The sequence below is a fragment of the Dasypus novemcinctus genome, chromosome 5 (assembly GCF_030445035.2).
Source record: "Dasypus novemcinctus isolate mDasNov1 chromosome 5, mDasNov1.1.hap2, whole genome shotgun sequence".
NCBI classification, from domain to species: Eukaryota; Metazoa; Chordata; class Mammalia; order Cingulata; family Dasypodidae; genus Dasypus; species Dasypus novemcinctus.
The window spans coordinates 25159396-25180099 of record NC_080677.1 but is presented as its reverse complement, the minus strand read 5'-3'; the positions used below and the strand labels follow the sequence as shown (position 1 = coordinate 25180099).

General features: G+C 40.3%; 1 protein-coding gene across 4 annotated transcripts in view; it reads left to right on the top strand.

The window, feature by feature from the left end:
• BMPER (BMP binding endothelial regulator) overlaps positions 1-20704 on the top strand; it is a 237774-nt gene that overhangs the window by 135998 nt on the left and 81072 nt on the right. For all 4 annotated transcript variants that reach the window (XM_058296785.2, XM_058296787.2, XM_058296784.2 and 1 more), the window contains exons 8-11: positions 969-1078; positions 4511-4651; positions 6827-6931; positions 10572-10617. In XM_058296785.2, the coding sequence (XP_058152768.1) occupies positions 969-1078; positions 4511-4651; positions 6827-6931; positions 10572-10617 (402 nt within the window). The remainder of the gene's footprint in view (positions 1-968; positions 1079-4510; positions 4652-6826; positions 6932-10571; positions 10618-20704) is intronic.

Genomic DNA, 20704 nt, shown 5'->3' with positions numbered 1-20704 from the left:
GTAATAACTCTAATTCTAGGAACAGCATTTAGTACATGTTTATAGGTATTTTCAGCATTACATTGTGCCTACTGATAAATAGAGATGGCCATTACTATTTTTACAAGACGGAAGAATGTTCTGGATATAAATCTGAGGATTTGAATCCTTAGCTTCTTACATTAGTCCGTAATTAGGGTAATATTTCAGAGATGTTTCGATGTGTTCCAAGTAGGAGAAACTTTTAAATATTAAAAAGAGGAAGAAATTGGATTGTACTCCTTTTTGGGGGTTGCTTCTTCTGACCCTTTTGTTGCCATTCCAATCTCACATCAGAGAAAACCAAGCTAATTCCACAGAGATGCAATGCCTGTGAATGGTTTGCCTCTTGGCATGAAGAGTTGGACTCTACTTCTATGTGCAATTTGAATTAGTCTCTCCCTTTATGCCAGATGACTTGAAGCTTCCTTCATTGAGATGCTATTTCATTAGTTCCTCTTTTTACTTATTCTAGCCCTTCTTGGTTTGTCTTGACCCCTCCTGCCCCTTAGCCCTGCCAGTGCCCACTTTCTGGACAAATTTATGTGTTCTTTAGGATACAACGCAGACGTTACCTGATCTACAGTCTTCTCTGACCTCCTCATCCTTACAGTCCCCAGATGTTCCCACTTACTAAACCCCTCACATATTGCTATATTGTAATGATCCTTTTGTGGGCTTGTCTCCCAGTGGCCTGTGTCTTGCTCATTTTGACTCACTGGGATGGACATGTGATAAGTATTTGTTGAACTTACAAGTTTCAGAGCGAAGATGAAACGTTTTTAACAAAGACTTCAAATGAATGGTTCCTGGGGATTCCTTGGAAGCATCTGCATTGATTTACCTGGTCTTATGAAAATGTGGAACAGTGTTGTGACATAATTGCTGATAACAACATCGGGTATCCCTGGCTCCTGTCTTGCTGATGCTGTGCTGTTGTTTCCCTCTAGGTCAGCGGAAAGTGTTTGACCTCCCTTTTGGAAGCTGCCTGTTTCGCAGTGACGTTTATGACAATGGATCCTCGTTTCTCTATGATAACTGCACGGCATGCAACTGCAAAGTAAGTCATTCTGCGGGGCTGTGACCTAACAATGATGGGGTTTTTAGTTTCAGTGTTAGCATTACAACCAGTGGTGATGACGTGTTATTGGAAGGAGGCATTATCAACACCATTTTATGAGAGAAATTAATGAGGCAATGATACCATATTATGAGTGAAATCAAGGTCACAGGAAGTCCAAATACAGAAACCAAATTATAACTCACTGTTGTCATCTTCTTCAGACCAGCAAGTTATCTTCTGGTGCTGAGAACCAGACTCTGAGGGGCTATCCTGAGGAACTTTGTCCAGTGAGACAAACACATGGGCAGTGTTCTCAGGCTTGAATTGTCCGAGTTGAATTCTGTGACATACCTGGCAATGAATGTGGCTTTAATCACATTTAAGAGAAAATACAAGCATTGCTTTACAGTTCACCAAAAAGATAAACCTAGAAGTTTGGGAAGAGAATATTTATGTGTTACCTATTGTGCCATTCCTTGCTTGGGACCCTGCTTACTTTGCTAAAAAGGCACCTAGTAGTCTAATTGCATATAAAGAAACAATTCCACAGCTCTAGAGTTTTAGTGGACACCTATCACACATTTATAATCTGTACTTGTGCAGTGATCATTTTTTGGAATATGGAAGATAAGCATTTAACACGGAGGACTTTAGGATCATCTATTAGTGAGTTAACCCAAATATCTATGTAGCATGAGTTCAGAATAATTCCTTTTGGTGGTGATGATTGTTGTTTTCTTTTTAATTAAAAAAAGGTCTGGAGAAGGAAAGAGAGGAACTGTGCTCAATGTCAGTTATGAGTCAGTAGCTGGGATTAGAGTTCAGAAGTTCCTGATTACTTCAGGCATGCTTTGTTAAGTAGCATGCTCTTCTTCCAGGGGGCGGCTGGGTAAGAGCTGAACTATCTGTTCCCTGGCATTGAACACTGAGTAATTCTTAGGCCCAGGAATACTTACTGAGGCTCCTTCCTCCATTCTGTGGTTTGTGTTATCCTATACTAAACATCTAGCAACTCCTTTTCTTTGCCATGCCATCTAGCCTCAGGGTCTCTCTTCTCTAGGAATTTCACAGGTTACAGCTTCTAGATGGGGATATTGAGTCTTTGATGAAACACATCACATTCCCAATTCCTTCTATTGTGGGAAAGCCAGACCCACCATGAGTAGGAATTAGTTATGTTTGCAGGGCTTTGGATTTCATGGATTCTTAGAGAGATGCTTAGGTCATGTATCCTATGGCTTAACAAGAAGTATAATTAAATCTTTTCTTTCAAGAGGTTGTTTTATCAAAGTATGAATTCACAATCATAATTAGGAAAAAGATGCTAGAAAGATTAGGTGGTAGTCATTCATTTGGTGGCATCAGAATTATTTTCTATCTGCTTAGACAGCTCCTCTCTAGCATCACCATTCAATGCTGTAAATAATTCATAGTATAGGTGAAAGGAACTGTTTGATATCTCTGTACTTTCACACTTTTGGTTCTCTACCTGCATGGTACTTGCCTCCTTTAAATTTGATTATCAAAGCTCCTCATCATCCACAACAGCCTTTCTCATACATTTCCTCCTCCAGAGAGGCTTGCCCAACCCACCGAGAGAGATAACTAATCCCTCTCTTCTGCATCCTCTCTACTTTACTAGTTTTATTTATCATATTATGTTGTAATTTATTTGTTTATATCATTGCCTCCTCTCTTACACTGTGAGTCCCTTGAATACAGAAGCTCATCCATCTCCACGTTTTCATTGCTTAACCCAATACTAGGCACATGGTCTAATGTGTGTAATGTGTGTGTGTATATATATAATATATATAAATAACTGTATATATAAGTAAATGTATATATATATTTAATAAAAACAGGGAGATCTACAGTGAAATATGCATTATCTGAGAATGAGCATGCACTCTAGTCTTTCGAACTAGAAATCAGGACATGCTGTTTGACAAATCATTTATTTATCTTTTCTACTTGTGAATTGATTTATAATAATTTCTATGTGCCAGCAACATGCCAGCTGCTTTACATATTTCATTTAAATCTCATATGCAGAAAACCTGAGAAATAAATATTATCATCTCCATTTTGAAGATGAAGAATATAAAGTACAGGGAGATGAATTTGCTCAAGATAACATGGTTAATAAATGAATTGGAAATCTAACTTGGTTCTATTCAATTCTAAAGCCTTTTCTCTGTCCACTGTATCATATTGTTTGAATCTTAAAAATAAAGGAAAAAAGGATGAAAATACTTTTTTTTTTGAGATGTGGCTCATGGTCATATTAATCTTAGATGGACAAGTCAATTGGAATACAGTAACTGGTACTGAAAAGACTTCTTTTTGAAAAATTTTTTTCATTTTTAAAGAAGCTTTAGATCAAACTAAAAGTGCTTCTTGAAGTCATAGAATTAACAGAGGCTATAGAAATTGCTAGGTTAATTCACACAGGCTGTTTCATACAATATGCTCAGAAATGAACCCTTTCTCAAAGCTTTTTCATCGAGTCTGTGCCTTGATGGTGGCTTGCTCTCATTTCTCTGTCATTGGGCTTACAGCGATGACAGTTTGATGGGATCCCTGATCTATCCTGAGACATTTCTTTCCTCTGTCCCTGTCTTCCACTCAGTATCATAAATGTTTTACTCTTACAGTCATTCCAGCTGATGGCCTACTCCAGGTGAAATTGAATCTTGTTGACTGGGGGACTAGGGAAGTTTACTTTCCTGAAGCTGCTCCGAACCTTTCTTGAATGTGTTGTTAAATGAATCAGGCCACATTTTAGAAACCAAGCCATACTCCTTTAAGTTACACATATAAACTTGTCACCCTGAGAGGTGAAGCGGCCTGCTTAGGGTCACGCTATGTACAGCAAAGCCTAGAGTCCAGGTCCAGCTTTGGAATTGTTCGTTCTGTACTGTTCTAACAGAGAACACACTTAAAGAATTTCATTTTGAGATGGAGTATGAGTTCTGAATTTTTAATTTTTCATCAACTATGTTCTGCCTTCATGCCAAACTCCGCAAAGGTCATAAAGCCATAGAGGAGACCCCAGAGAGCACTGTGAATGCACAAAAAAGGGGAAGGACAAGGGGAAGCAGACAGTTTGGCCTACAGTTAGCTGGACCGTCTCGCCACACGCTGGCTAGAGTGGAATCATCAGTCTCTTGAGCACTAAATTACAGCCTCTTGAAAGGTAGGGAGTGCTTGTCATATTCTTCATAGCCCCCTCAAATTCTAGTCCAGATCTTTGGACAACACATACCATTTTGAAATGAGTGAAAGATCTGTTGCAATAAATTAAAATACGGTACCTACAGACTATGTCTTAAAGAAATCATTCAGTTGTAGGTTGTTCAAGGAAGGACAGGTTGAGTGCTTGGGGTGGAAGTCATTTTACATTTCTAGTTTGCCTCTGGCCCCCAGGACTCTACCGTGGTATGCAAGAGGAAGTGCTCCCAACCTGGTGGCTGTGACGGAGGCCAGGAGGCCTGCTGTGAGGAGTGCCTCCTACAAGTGCCCCCAGAAGACATCAGAGTGTGCAAGTTTGGCAATAAGATTTTCCAGGTAATGTCACAAACCAGGTTCATGGGAACTACTTTTAAAAAGTTCCAAATAAAATGCAGATTGGATTTTTTCCCCATCTTTTATACATACATGTATATATGTGTGTGTGTGTGTTTTGTGTATACATACATGAAGGTTTAGATATATAAATACATATATACACACATGTGCACACACTTAATACATATATATTTAGAGTCAAATGCAGATAGGGGCAGATAAGCAAGTGTCTGAAAAATGTTTTTCCTTGGCTTTATATTTGTTTAATGAAATATCATAAACCTGTAAAAAGTCATTGCCTTTTCCAAATGTGGTTGACCAAAGATTGGGGTTGAGCTAAAGGAGATGCCCCTTGGGGTGCTGTGGCTGTGGGTGCTGAATTCCTGAGAGCCTCTTGTCCAGTGGGAGCTGTTTTGTGACCTGTGTCAGGACGATGACCCTTTGTCAAGACCCCCACAATCCCTAGCTAGATACTTTTAGAAGCTTTTCCAAAAGCTCCAGTTTCAGAGAATGGGTTTTCTCATTTGGAAAATGTTCATGTGGGGTTGTCCGGGTGTCAGTGGCCAGCATAGCAGCTGAGCAAAGGTGAGAGAGCCTGTCCCAGCTCCACCAAAAGGGTTGTCTGTTCACCATCTGATACCTATTCCAGGTGTGTTTGCCATGATTTTCTGACAGCCCAATGGGAACTGTGCAGTGGCCATTTAAACATCAGGATGCAGTTTCTTGCCTTTGTCCGATGTGCCTCCCATCTAGGTTTTCCCCATCTACCTGTGCCCCAAGGTGCCTCTCCTGGTACCCATGTGACTTGAGACCCCTCAGGGTTCACACAGATGTGGAAGCTCCTCGGGCAAAGTGCACTTATCCAGACTTCCTATGACACTGTTGTTATCCACAAATGGGGGAAGGGTTTTTGGTTAGTAGGGAAACAGTAAGAAGATGTGACGTGTACCCAGGGGACAGAGCTGCTTGTGTGCCGTGTTCACAGCAGGCTTTCAGAGGCACTTGTCCTTATTACATGACCATTGGATGCTCCAAAACACCCAGATGAGATAGACTCATGCTCATGATGGCCTCGTTGGCCCATGGGGTCTTAAATAAGTTACGGAGGCGTGCTTGAATCACCGAGTGCCAGAATCCACCTAGTGCCCAGACAGCTTGCAAGAGTCGTGCCCTTTGAGACGGCTTCAGTTAGCTCTTTCTCTCCTGAGAAATAAAAGGCACAAGAGAGTAGGTAGCCCTTAAGATGTTTTCAAAAAATGAGGAAGAGGAGGAATTGAAGATCTGAGCCTATTTCTGTTTTTAACAAAATCTGCTTCTTGGATCTGAAAGCACAGGAAGGAATGTGTTTTATTTTGTGGCTCAGCTCCATTGCCTGTAATCTCTCCTCCCACAAGCAATGATACATATCCCTGCCTGTCCTCATGAGGTACAGGTCTTTCTGTGCCTGGGCATTTGTCAAGTGAAGATTACCAATTCAATGAGCCCAAGGAATTCCTCAACCCTTTCTGTCTAAGCAAGTGTCTAGTCTAAGAAATGTGTCCCAAAGCAGCACCCTGCTTTTTTGGGAGGAGTTTACCATCCTGGGAAGAAGGGGATGTAGGGCATGCAGAATATGTACCATTCTCAGATGACTTGCACATCAGGTGTCTGTCTGGATATGAGGCATCATTCAAATTAGACTCTGTATTTTGTATGTTCAATATGTTCATGTCTTGTGTGGTCCAGAATGATATCACATCTGGAAATAAACTAACCACCTCCAGACATCTCAATTAACTGCTGGTGCCTGGGGCAGCTTAAACATTTCAGTCCTGTCAAACAGGGGAAATGAGATATTTGTCATTGCATCATATATGAAAATTTATCTTTGTCACCCAGGTTGGAACTAAGGAAATAATGCATGAGGAGCAAGATGCAAATATGACTTGGTTAGACACAGGCTTCTTTCTATATCCTGGATGGAGAAAACGCACACCCTCACACTCACATGCACATCCCCAGATCACTACTGCTTTTCATTTAAACTCTGAGTGGTTGTAGTTAAACACCTCAGAGTGATTTGGTCTAGAAGTGGTGTAATGCAATCAGGGCAAGAGCTACTTTCCTCAGCAAAGAAAGGACAGATAGTTGGACATGCCTCCATCTGATAGCGGCACCCTGTGCTCCCTCCTGCAGGATGGCGAGATGTGGTCCTCCGTTAACTGCACCATCTGTGCTTGTGTGAAAGGCAAGACAGAGTGTCGCAAGAAGCAGTGCGTGCCCATCAGCAGCTGCCCTCAGGTACACCTCGAATGCAGGCTGATGATCTCTTTATCTTACTGTCTTGGGAAAGGTCCTATGTGTGGCATGATCATAGACCATTTTCAGAATCCGGATCTCCCAAAGTTTTCAAGTCCCTAAATGGCCAAATGCCCCCTGCAAAGCTCAGCTCCTTCTTTTTGGCAGGACTCACCTCGTTTTGGTCCCAGTTCTCCTGTGCCTTGTTGAAGTCTACTAATTTTTTGTTTTAACTTCTCCATCTCCTTAGATCTGCTCCTTATTTGCCTTTGCTGGCTTTCTGGTTGACATCAGAACCACCCTTTTCTCTCTCTTCTCAGATCAGTGCTTTCATCTAATAGCCATTCATTGTCATATGTGGTTGTTCTTAAAATTCCCTCAGAGTTTTCTCCTGCCTAGCAGCAAGCCCCAGCCCTTTTATCAGTTTTCCTTCTCTAACCCTGGCCTAAAATATAGCCCCAAATGGAAATAGTGTCCTTATGGAAATATCCCTTTTCAGAAACCAATAGCTCCAGTGCATGAACCATTAGATTTTAAAGCATGAGCTTCACTGAATTCACTTCAGCAACTTGAAACCGTTCAAGGTCTTGTGCATTTGGGGAAAATGGCAAACCTATTCAGTACCTTCCAGTGAATTAAAAAATATATCCATATATTCAGGACATGTCCTCCCTTCTCTGTTATAGAAAGCTTTGAATTTTATTCACATCTGGTATTATTATAAACAAAAAGTTGCTGTTTTTACTTGAGTGCCAAATGAGGCACAAAAAAACAACAGCTGTTGCTATTGCACAACTGAATAAATGGGAAGAAAAAAAAAAGAGAAAAAAACCCTCTAATTAGTCTTGCTTTAAAGAACCCCAGACATAAAACTAAAAACCTCACATAAAAGGGGGAAGAAAAAAAAAGGAAATACAATAAGTAGACTTGACCATGGTTTGCTTATAAATATTCATTGGGAAAAATGGGATCACATCATTTATGCCAGTCCTCGGGGAACCCTCAGTACTAATGAACTCTTGCAGCACATGTTAGCAATAATGGGCTTCCTTATTCTACAAGACAAAAACAGGATGCTGTGCCAACTTGGTGGCTCAAGCAACTAGCCCCAGCAGGCTGTGTGGAGTTTTGAGCTTCACTTGAATCCTGCCACTTGTAGCGGGGTTGACAGTGTTCATTGTCTCCTTGCTGTGGGGAGGCCGATGCTTCATGTCACCAGCTTCTTGCTAGCGTTTCTTCTTCGTGGCCCACAGTAGGGCCAGGAGCACCCAGCCCTCCAGTCGAAGGCCTCTCCTCCACCCCGCCCCCTCCACATCTTGTCAAAGTTTGTCCGTGCCCAGCTTCTGCCTCAGGGGCCATCTTGCTGTTTCTAGGCACCTATCCAACCATTCCTCCGGTTCACACTTTCCCTTCTCTGGGGCCAGCACAAGGTCTTTGGAAGACAAGCTGCCTCTACCATGGAAATCCTCTTAAAAAACTGACTCCTCTCCCTGCCTTGCCTGAGGAAATTAAAAAAAAAAAGAAGAATAAAGTGTGCTCTATCTTTTCTAGCTACTACACATCTCTTTTTTTCTGGAAGTGTGTGTGTCTTGTTGAAATTCCCATCCGCCCTCCACCCACCGAATCCCCCAGAGCCAAGGGAGTTCAATTTGTGAGAAAACTTGAGGGTTCCAGTGGGGACCGGAGCCATCATGACACCATCATCTTGTCACTGCTAACATTTACTGAGACTTTCTCTATAGACAGGGCAAACCTCATTGAAAGCTTAGACCCTTCATCTAAGGCAGGTGCTATTACTAGAGACCCATTTGGCAGAGGGGGTTTCAACGTGCCAGACTCTCACAACTAATTAAGTGTAACCCAGGTGGCCAGACTTCATGGCATGTATTTGATTTATAGTCCACCGAATTCGGCAATATTACCAGCTCCAGGCTCATTTTCCTGAAAAAGGGAGATGACAAATACTGCTGGGGTGCAGCTGAAGGAAGACATCTTGTTGCATTTTGCTGTGGCCTTGGCTTTAAACAGCTGGGCTCCCTTTGGATAGAACACCTTAGTCCTTGCCCTGGCCCAACATGCCTTGGGCCGGAGCTGACCTCACATGGCTTTGTCCTAACTGCTTTCAATCATGAGAAGCCTGAAGACACCTCTGTGCCACGCTACCTAAAAATAGATGAATAGACCACAGGCAATGAGAGTATGTCATTATGCCCCAAACCATAGGGCAGCTGGATGGGGCTGAGTTTTAAGTCTCATTCAAAGTCATCATAGCCTTTAATGGTCCATTGAAAGCCTAGCAGATACAAAAATGAATCAGATGTGGCTTTTTTGAATACCTACCTCTAATCTTGATGCAACTGATAAGTTATGAATGAGTAGTATATTAGCTGCATGGCCTGGAGAAAGGCTCTGGGCAACCTCTCTGATGCCTCTGCTTCCTGTTTCCTATGAACAGGGGGTAAAGAGGTTTGTTGTGAAGTTTAAATGAGATAACTGTGGAATGCACAGCACTCTGTCAGGTGTATAGCGGGTACTCAAGTGTTAAATTCTCTTAAAGTTAGATGGCTAAAGATGATAAAAATCTAGAATGGAAAGACATGGCCTTTAGGATCACACAAATTTAAGCATGATTTTGAGTTCTACCACCATTATGTTACAGGAGGTAATTTCTTCATCTAAAAAAAGGGAAATATTCTGCTCATAAGGTTATTGTGTATTTATTTTAATAACAAAGATTACAGTACTGTCTAGTATTCATTAAACCCAACTGTGTTCTAAGTATTAACTCATTTAATCCTTACAGCTAACTGTATGTTAGCTAACATAAATAAAATATCTAGTAGGATGTTTGTTACACGGCAAGTACTCACAAAATGTTAACTTTTTCTGCATGTTTTTTCCTTTGTGAGTAACCCTTTAATCAGAGATAAGACTATGTAATTCTCTGATATGGATCATGAGAATATGCTTCTTCCTTTCAATGTCATGCAGCAAACATTTAAAAAAGCACAAAGTAGAAGATAACACTGTATTTCCAGAAAGGCAATGGAAAATTACGCAGCATTTCAAAGCTTCATTGGCTTTGGACTAGAGAAAAATAACTTCAAATGGATAACATACTACTTTCTAAAAGAAGAAATCTCACTGAATTTGATCTGTAGCATGGATATTGCCCATATCTCTCAGACCAGATGAGTCCCAAGCTTGGGTTACAGTTTACTGTTTTGGTAAAGCAAATACAGAGGAAAGTCCTTGCATGGATTGATAGTTGACAGACAATTGCCGTTTTTATGTGAGTGTGTGCTTGGTCTCTAGAGGGCTGGATTTGGATATCAGTGAAAAGGCTGAGTCTGAACTGTCTCTATCTTTCCTCATGTGAGCAAAATCACACCAACGAGTTCTTTAGGTATTAGATTTCTTGGAGGAAAAAAACAGGAAAGCTTTCTGAATTCTTTGCCTGGCCTTAGAACATGATACTTGAAACTTCATTTTCACCATCATCATCTCCATCTGGGTATTGAGTTCAAATACAGCTTGAACTGATTTCATTGGTTTATCTGGTATTAGATTTTAAAAAAGAGGCTTGTCTTTGGCAGACCCTGTTTCTTAACACTAATCTGTTATTTGTTTTTCTCCTTATTAGGGTAAAATTCTCAACAGAAAAGGATGCTGTCCTATTTGCACTGAAAGTAAGTTTATTTCTTTGAAAACATGGTATTACTATTATTTGTTGTGCAATGTGCGGTGCAACAGAAAAAAAGTCGGTGCCAGTTTTATGTACATTTTATTTCTGTAGGCATAGCATGGGATCATGCCACCTTCCTAAGTCAATTGTAATTCTCTCACAGAGGCACAATGGAGATAAATGTAGATGTTTCCTTCTAATTTGTTCTATGAGAAGTTAAGAAGATAAATGGTCTGATGGCATTTTAAAAAGGACCAGATAACTTAATGTCCACTATCTGATGGAATTTAAAAAGGGACCAGACAACTTAATGTGCATTTTGACTGCTAATAGCAGACATAGTCATAGAGGTCAAAATAATGACCTCCAGTAAAATCAAACATTATCTATAATCTAGGCAGGATTTTCCTTCTCTCATTATAAAACCACATAGCTGTGGTTCCTCTTCCCCCGCTCCTCCAATCTCACCTCTTCACCATTTCATCTGGGCACATCCAATATTGCTTTTGGCAAAGATAAAACAAGAGATCTTCGGGCTGAGCAATTATTTTGTCTTCCTGATATTTTCAACTGAGTTCTTAAAGTTTCTCTCTAAACATGACCTATTCTGAAGGCTGTCTGAAACTGCACTGCTGATCAGCACAGACACAGAGTATAGTGACAGGTTTAATATCATCCCTGTGTCCAGACATATGCCTTGATCAATTAACAAATTGCCATTCTAGACCCCTTCAAATTCATATGGTTTTGAGTTAGCTTTCTGAAGTGTTTCGTTGGAAGAGGAGTATTAGTAGTGTCACTGTCAAATTAGCTCTGATATATTATGAACAGGATTAACAAAGCCATGGAATCTATTAGAATGTATTTTACCAGCCAGTCGCTTAGGGTAGTGGGCTATGATGACAGTTGAAAGGCAGCTTTCACCTAGGAAAGGTTTGTTTATCACACTTGTCTAAAATCAGAATTTGTATTACTAAGAGTTATCCTGGCCTTGTTACTTTTTCTAATTGATTAGTTCTTTTGAACTATGGATATGCAAGGTCAATTTCCATTAGCAGGTCATATATATATGTCACTGTTTTGAGAGACAGAGAGTTATGAAAGATTACACTTACACTGGAAGAAAGTGTTGATTGAATTAATGAAAACTAAATTATAGATTTAATAAGAGTGTTTTTCCCTAGAGATAATGAAGTATATACAATAACTCAAAGCAGGCTAAAGAAGTATGACTTAGTAACAGCCAGGAATTAATTCAGGAAGAAGATTTAGTGATGTTTAACATGCCAGTTGATTTCAAAACATACATATAAACTACTAATTTAATTATCCTCCCAGAAAGCCTCTGAGGTCACCTTGTTCACCGATGGTTCAAGATTGACTTCAGCTTAATTCTTTTCTGGATGATCAAGGGAGAATCTAATTGGATAAGGTTTCCCTCTGTCCATGTTAATGAAGATGCTCACATCTCCCTATAAAGTATCTCCTAATTGAAGCTGAGACAGACCTCTAAGGGACTCCTAATATTTTCTCCTTAAACCTTTCCAGTCTGCATGAGCACAGACATGGTACATCTGCCCACTACATTGCCATGAGGTGGGACTGCTGCTTACCAGCCTAATGCCACCCAATGGCCAGCCTTGTGCAGAAGCAGCCTAAATCTTGAATCATTTGACTTTAGGTTACAATATTTAAGTCGTTGATTCTTGAGCTAGTTGAGGAAAAAAGCTACATTATTATTTTACCTCTTAGGGGCTTGCATTTTGGTATCTAGAAGACTGGTTGCTTATCAGAAAGAAAGGGGAAAAAAGAATAGATTGGTAATAACAAACGAGTTGAGTTTCTAACCAGTCATATGAAATGCTGTTTATTGTGTTAAACATTCAATTCATCCTATGACTTCTATCACTAGAAACCTGGCAAGGGAGAAAACCACCCAGCTGGAGGCACCTGGCAGGCCATTTCTCCCTGCTTCTGCATCTAGCAGGTCACTGCTCAAAGCATGCAATCTCTGTCCAATTCTAAATTGTGTCCTCACATGGCTACTTCTCAACTTCTTCGGTGTCCTTTACATTGGTGTACTCTCTTTTGCTCTCCATCACATCTTCTATCAATGCTATAAAACACATTCTATCTGTGAGGTTTATTTGTTCAGATTGAGTTAAGAGCTGGAATGGCTTCCAGTTTTTTAAGCAGTGCTCAGATTTTCATACCGCATCCAGGTAGACATTTTCTCTTGTCCTTTAGCTATGGCCTAAAGGCCTCCAACTAACAGTTGGGAGATTCCTTAAAAAGTTAAACACAGACTGACCAGATGCTCTGGCAATCCCACTTGTAGGTATATACCAAGATAATTGAAAGCAGGGACTCAAACAGATATTTTTACACATATGCTCATAACAGCATTAAATAAAAAAGAACTCTTACTTTGAAATTCTTTTTTCATTATATTCAGGGTCCAGAACAAACCTTTGGGTTCATCTTCTCCTTATCTGTCAGTTAGGAAAGCTCTACTGATAGATGGATTTCTAGATCAGAGAAAACAAGGCTGAAAGCAAAGACTAAGGCCGGTGTTTTCCAAAACCAGAAAAATGGCTATACCAAGCCACACATTTAGCTATTATAGGGCTCTCCACCTTAGCCTTACTGTCATCTTAGCCAGATAAGTCCTTGTTTTGGAAGCTGTCCTATGCATTGTAGGATGTTTACCAGCATCTCTGGCCACTACTACTAGATTCCAATAGCATCCCATCCTCCTTTCCCCCCCCATTTATGACAACATTGCCAAATGTCCTCCTAGGAGGTGAAATCACCCCTGGGAGAAGCGTTAGTACTGCAAGCTTCAAACAGAGGTAACAGCTTGGATGAATGCAGAAATAAGTGCCTGCAGTCCTTATAACAATAGCTTATTCTCAATGCTGGTGATTAGATGAGGTGGGAGGGTAAAGTGAGGTGACCCTGCTGCTCGTGGTACAAATGGCAGACCAGAAGCCTCTGGATTCAATTGACTATGTTTCTGTACTTTCCTCCTCCTAATCCTACCCCCTGCAGTTATACAGGCATAATCATCAACATAGCTTGATTGATTAAAAGTCAGCATCTTTACTTTAGTTGCTAGGAAGCCAGAAATAAAGGTGCATCCTGCTTCTCTCTTCAGTAATAATTTCTGAGTAATAAGCTTACATTTGACTTCATCGTATATGTTTATTCTTACGTGTTTTGAATCCTTTTGTTTGCACCTCTGTAAGCTGCTTCCTGTCCTTCTGAGAAAGAGGCAAGAATATATACGTACATACATACATACGTACATGTAAACAGACATAATGAAATGGGTTGCTTATAGCTTCAGATACTCCAAAACTTATTTGGATTACCTGTACTAGTTAAATGAGCATGACATTATTTTCTTCAGTGGCAAAATCGCATTGCTCTTTCTAAAATCCCACAGAATTCCTGCTTTCTTGACTGTAATAGTCTTTGTCTAACAGACTATATTGGTATTGTTTGGGGGCTCTCTCAGACCCCTAAAAGTAGCAACAAAGAAGAAACTTGGAATATATGTGTAGAACATTTTCATAGCCCTCACTCTGGAATAGTCAGTGATAATGGTAACTTAGAATTCTAAATTACTTACTAAGTAGGTAAGAAGCAATAATTGAAGAATAAAATAGGCATACCCCCGTAGTAAGGCAGTCTAAACATTAGCAATTGAGTGTGTGTGTATTGTGTATGTGTGTAGTATTTGCAGGGTTGGTGTGAAATGGTAGGGGTGATTCTATCCCAATGAAAAGAAATTCCCTTAAATCAGACCTGAAGGAAACATGAGGAACATTTCTGTCTTTTAATAGCATGGGGCATTTTCTCTTTTTCCACCTCTCCCACTGAAAAGAATTAAATTTGGTTTGGGTGATTTATTTAAAATAAAATATTTGAAGTGAACTAAACAAACTTTATAAAACTTTCATGCAAGTGCTATTTCTTGCCAAAATATGAGGCTATAGCCTAAAGCAAGTCTAGCTTTGCCTGGGCTGAGTGTCATGTGACCTGGAGTTTGGTGCCAAGAATGCTACTTGTCTGTTGGTTTATGTGAAATGTTATTTCACTGTGTATTGGAGAATAGTAGGTGCAATCTTGATTTCACCACCCAACAGAGACCTGAATCAGACAAAAGTCTTTCTTTGCAGAATGTCTGTTCTCAGGGCCCATGAAAATAATACTTAGTGTTGAGGTTCTCACTGATGAGGTGTGAGTGTGTGTGCATGTGTGTGTGTGTGTGCGTGAGAGAGAGAGAGAGACAGAGAGAGAGGAAAGAAAGAGGAGAGAAATTGAAAGATTGAGCATGTGAGAGAATCTAATCTCTTAACCATCTACACCACCAGTGCCAATAAATGGCAGCTTTGTGGGTGCTCAGTCCTGGTCCCATACATTCATTAAGCTGTACCATAGTAACGTCACACCTCCTCATCAGAATCCCAACCCAAACTGAAAGTTCATGATTATATAACACCAAGGCTGTAGGCTATAATGAGCACAGATGTGCATTTAATTGAAATAACCCCAACTACACGTCATGCAAATAACAGGAAGTATTGAATTTCAGCAACTCAGGGTGCAAGGAGGTTCACGGATGCCAGGTGACTATTTAAACTCCTCAGAGGGTTAGTTTCCAGCTGCAAACCCAGCACATTGCTGTTCTCAGATCCTGCCCTCTGTGTGCACCCACCATGCCGTGCTGCCCTGACTGGTTTGGCACATCTTATGGAAGCCCCCTGCAGGTATTGCCAGTTAAACAGAGTAGCTGTAAGAGGAGGAGTCAGTAACAATTTCATTTATTCTCCTGGGGGAAAAAAAATCATAAAACAGTGACTGACCTTGAGGCCCATTTTCTGAGCAATCTCCACTGTCAGAGGTTTGGTAAATTAGTAATTCTATGTTTGAGCAAGTCTTTTGGCCTCCAAGACTGTAAGCAAGTCCAGGTCCCTTAAGACCAAGAATCTGTCCTTAACTCAAGAAAGCAAGGAAATTTGATACTGGAGCTGGAGATGCATGTAGAATAAGAATTTTTGCTGTTGACTTTAGCCCTGCCCAGGGGTGTTAAGTTAGTGGCCACTGGAGTTTCTTTGCTTGAGCATTTGGAGTTGGGTGTGTCACAGTTCCCGAGACCCCAATTGACAGACAAGGGTGGCAAATAAAAACCAGCGGTACCACAGGGGAATGCCTAGGAAATCCCACAGGGGCAGGAGCGGCATTGGATGGAGTATAAGGAAATGAGTTTGTTTTGCTTTATTTGCTCTTCTGCTCTGAGGGATGCTGTTATTTTAAATTTCCTTGCTGTACATTGGTGCAGAGTTGAAGGAGGAGACTAAAATTATCAGGGTCTATCTTTCGGCCATTAAATTCTGTCAGTCCCTACAGGAAGTTAGTGCTTGATAGACTCTGACTGTTTAGTTAGCCATCATCATAGTCCCCATCCTTTGTAAGATAACTGTAATGGCATAGTAGCAACAGCAATAGCAGCAGCAGTTAACATTTATTTAGTGTCTACTATGTGCTTAAACACAGTCGTGAGTTATCTCATTTGACCTCATTTGATGCTCATGGCAATCTTAGGGCTCCAGTAATATTATTGGCTCCATTTTATAGCTGAGGGAACGGAGGCTTAATTGTTAGGAAAGATGCTCAAGGCAAGTGGTGGAGATTGAATTTCTACAAGGACTGGGTCCCATTTGATAATCAATTGCATTTAGGAAGGGGAAGAGAGGTCTGGAGCCTTTACTACTCTTAGAAGTTGAAGACTGGAGAAGGCAGTTATGAGGAGTTTCCTATTCATCAGAGTGTCCCCCCTACCATACCGTGGGAGAATTGGAAACTCAAGGGTCCAGCCTTTCTTCTACAAGGGAACAAGAACTTTCTGCTTAGGAATGGAACAGTGGTGGTTGGTGTGCTCTGAGCTCAGCAACAACAACAAAATGAGACTGGCTTGGTTTTCCATGTCCACTTATTTTTCCAGTTATTTTCCAGTCCCTGGTAAACTGGTAATTGAGGTATCCCCAGATGCAAATGAAGATCCCAGTTTTTTAAGTTATAGTATTAAAAAATATATTATTTTAAACTTCAAATAACTCTCTATGTAATTTACACCAAGAGTATGAAGGAACAGTTTCTCTGCTGCTCAAGCTTATCACCATTTTAGAATAACGGAATTTTATAAGTGAATGTACCTGAATTGTGGGGTCATCCCTCCCACTTCTCAGGTGTGTAAACATAGGAAACTACTTGGACTCCTGTCCTCCGAGTTATGGCTTGAAAAAGAACAGTACTGAACTTCTGTCCTTTCTGTACCAATTTCAGAAATAGGGTAATAACTGTATTGCTCATGTAGAGCTTTTTCCTGTACCTCTTAACCAGTCCAGTCCTAGGGTACTCCATCTTTCTTAAAATAATCATCAGGGTTGCTAACTGGCAAAGCTGAGATAAGAACCTGCATTTCTTGATCCCCTGTTCTGTTATACTATATGACCTTTATTTGAGAAAGTTGTTTTTAATAGAGAGGCACCATTATTAAATTGTTCAATTAAAAGTCATTTTCTGAGAAAGAATATATTTTGTACAGGAAGAGGTATTTAAATTCATTGTTAGACATCAGGTACATTTTAGCCAAGGCTGCCATCTTTGAATCTTGAGAAAGGTACAAGTACCCAGTTTTGACTAAGCATATTGTGACCAAAACCCCTTAATGGTAGTACAACGTAAATGCAATGAAGTGATAAAGCAAACAATAGACTACAGAGCCCAAAGTCTGACACTGTAAAATACACTGTGTGGAAAATACTGTATAATAAATTACACATTGCTGTATACAAAGTGGAGGCAGATTTATTCCTCTCTGGAAATCATATTCCCTATGAGCAAAATAAGAACAATAAAAATTGCCACTGCTGCTGCCGCTGCAATTGTTCCTATTACTAGTGGTGATTTATGGAACAAAGCTGTGCATCAGGCATCCTGATAAATGTTCTCCATGTATCCTGCCATTTAATTCTCACAGTGGCTCCATGAAGTTGAAGCTAGTGTTATCCCCATTGTACAAATGAAGACACTGCAGGTCAGAGAAATTAAATAATGTGAGGTCAGCAAATATGTGATAAAGCTAGGATCCTTCCCCTGGTCCAAGATGCTTTAGAGCCCAAACATTTCAGCACTATTCTGTGTTCTCTAGTGATTACATTTTTATTGATTTTAGAGGACATATGTGACGTTTGCCAATTCCTTTCTTTTATACATGACTTGGGGCTTCTGTTTGAAAGTACTTGTCCTGCTCATCTTTTAAAAACTTATCTGCATCAATGAGGTCACTTGAATGTCTTCAGTCTCTTGAGGTTCTAACCTTTATTGCTAATATGGCGAAATGACTCATTAGTTGGACTACATGTTTTTAAGTGAAATTCTCATGTATGAATGTGCTATTATTCTTTCTTCACATCTCCATTTCCTTCTGTTTTGCCTCTACTCTTCTGGGCACTTTCCTCCCTCTCTAGCACATATATCTATACTTTTATTGGGCCTTTTCATCCTGTAAGCTCACAGCTTTCCTCCGCGAGGCCCCTCTGTAGTTGCCCTTCATTCTCGCCTCAGATTCGTCCAGTCTTCAAGGACCTGAACACATCACTTTTTGGCAAGATGCTGATTGGCTAGATCTCAACTTCTGATCTTTCTGGAGACCACCTTCTTTCTGACTACTACATTTGAATTTTGCTAACAGTTGCTGCCTTTGACCCCTGCCTCCCCCCCCGCCCCCCCCCTAATATCTGAGTTGGGAGTTGGATGGAAGGGTTAATGACTCTTTGTAACCCCTCTTTGTTGACTGAATTCTGGCATCCCCTTTCTCCCACCTGTACAGGTTTTAAGTCTTACTGCTATTCCTTATACTTTCGGCATTTCTCTCCCATGTTGCTAATCAGTCATCAAGTCTGGTTGGTTGTCTCTTCGTGTTGTTTTTCTAATGATTTCCTTTCCATTCCCGTGGCAGCCAGACCCTCATTCTCTCGCCTGTAGCTAACCTCTGTATTTTCTCCTTCAGCCTTTTCTGTCTGCCACTGTCAAAACCCAAACTTGGCTTCTGTGAGGACCTACACCAGCTTCCTTCACTGGATTGCCAAAATTTGTTTTTATAGAACACTAGTGCTGAGGGATAGAAATAAGTAGTATTTTCAATACCAGGATCTATGATTAAAAACATTAGGGAAATACTGGGTCAAACAAATTTACATATGTTTCCTTAATGCAGGATTCTCAAAGTCCTTTATGTGTCAATGTGCATGGTAAACTTTCAAGAGGGTGATGTAGTCGAGAGAACCTCCTAAACTAATTTGAACTGCAGAGCTGTTTTATTTCTACTTATTTTGGCAGAGCAGCAGGCAGGATTGATGTTTCATAGGAAACATGTTAAGAAATGTTGGTTCTTTGGAATACATTTAAACTTCTCAGGCTGGCAATAAATATCAGGCCAGTTTATTTATACAACTTGGGTGTCTCACATCTACAAAGCAACTCTCTTCTCTGGCCAGATCAGTCTCCTGCTCTTCTTGCACATGCTGCCTTATTTTCTATGCCTATGACTTCAGGAACATTGTTCTTTTGCCCTAAAAGGCTTCCTCCATTCTAGGCCCAGTTCTTCAGTTTGTAGGTCTGTTATAGTTGTATTCAACACTATTTTAGCCAGCAGTAGATATGTTTGCTAGATTCTTGAAGCATTTATAATAATAAAACTAAAATGACTAATCTCTGAGCATCTATCATGTTCTTGGCATCCTGACAGTGCTATCTGTATTTTTATGACCACCCTGCATGGTAGCTGTTCTTAGACCCACGTTACATGTGAACAAACTGAGGTCATACGTGCATGATTTTATATGAGCATTTGTGGAAGTACTGGGATTCAAATCCAGGATGCTCTTCAAAGTAACATGTTCAATGTTTGCAAAGCTGAAAGGTAGATTTTTAGTTGGAAGCTAGGTAAACTTGAAGATGTGAAATCCCATCTCTTCATCTCCACACACAGTTCTCTTAACTGGTAAATAGCAACTTTTGGTTTAAAAAGAGGAGACATTTTAAAGTCAGAACTTGGATTGCAATGATGCATCTTCAAAAACAAGTTGTTTTTTAAAAATACGTAGTGAGTGTTCAGCATTGTGAAAGGTGCTCTAGGGGATGTGGATAAAAAGCTGATACAGACTGCACTCAGCAACTTGTCATCTAGTTGGGGAGATGAAATATAAACACAGTCAATAAGAGAACTATGGCTCTAGAATACTTTTAGATAAGGTGTTCTTCATCTGAGGTTATGAATTCCTGAGTCATTGATCAATCTTGGGGCACGGTATCTGTGAACCTCTAAATTTGAGTGGGCACACTCATTTGTGGCAAAGAATACATACAGATTTCTTCATATTCTCAAAGAGCTTCCAATGATTTAACATTAGCAACTGTGTTTCACTGGGTGCTGTGAAATAGATCATAAGTGGGAGGAGCATCAAGTCACAGTGAGGAAGGCACTGGCCCTGGAGCCACAGGGACTGGATTGGGTTCTGCCTTTTCTGCTGCTGGCTGAATGACCATGGCAACATGGCAGCCTCTCAAAGCTCATTGCTATGAAGCTGGGGCAATAATATGCTATGCACGGAGAAGAAGTGAGTATTGACGGAAATATTGAAAATACTTAAAGCATCTGGCATGGTTTCTGGCATAAACTAGTCACTTTATACATGGTCACTATTATTTACATTAGTGACATCTACATCATTCGTTTTTTTTCTGATTGGCTCAACTTGGCTGTTTCTAAGTATATTAGTTCCTGTATCAGACAGGTAAACAGAATCAGTATTTATATATATATATATATATAAATATAATGAGATTTATTGTAGGAATTGCCTCACATGATTGTGTGGATGGTCAAGTCCAAATTCTGTAGAACAGGGCCCAAGCCAGGAACTCCGATGAAGGTTTTTTAAGAATTCTCCAGGAGAAGCTGCTGGCTGGCTGAAGTAGAGTTAGAAATTCTTCCTTCTGACTGCTGAAATTGTCAGTTC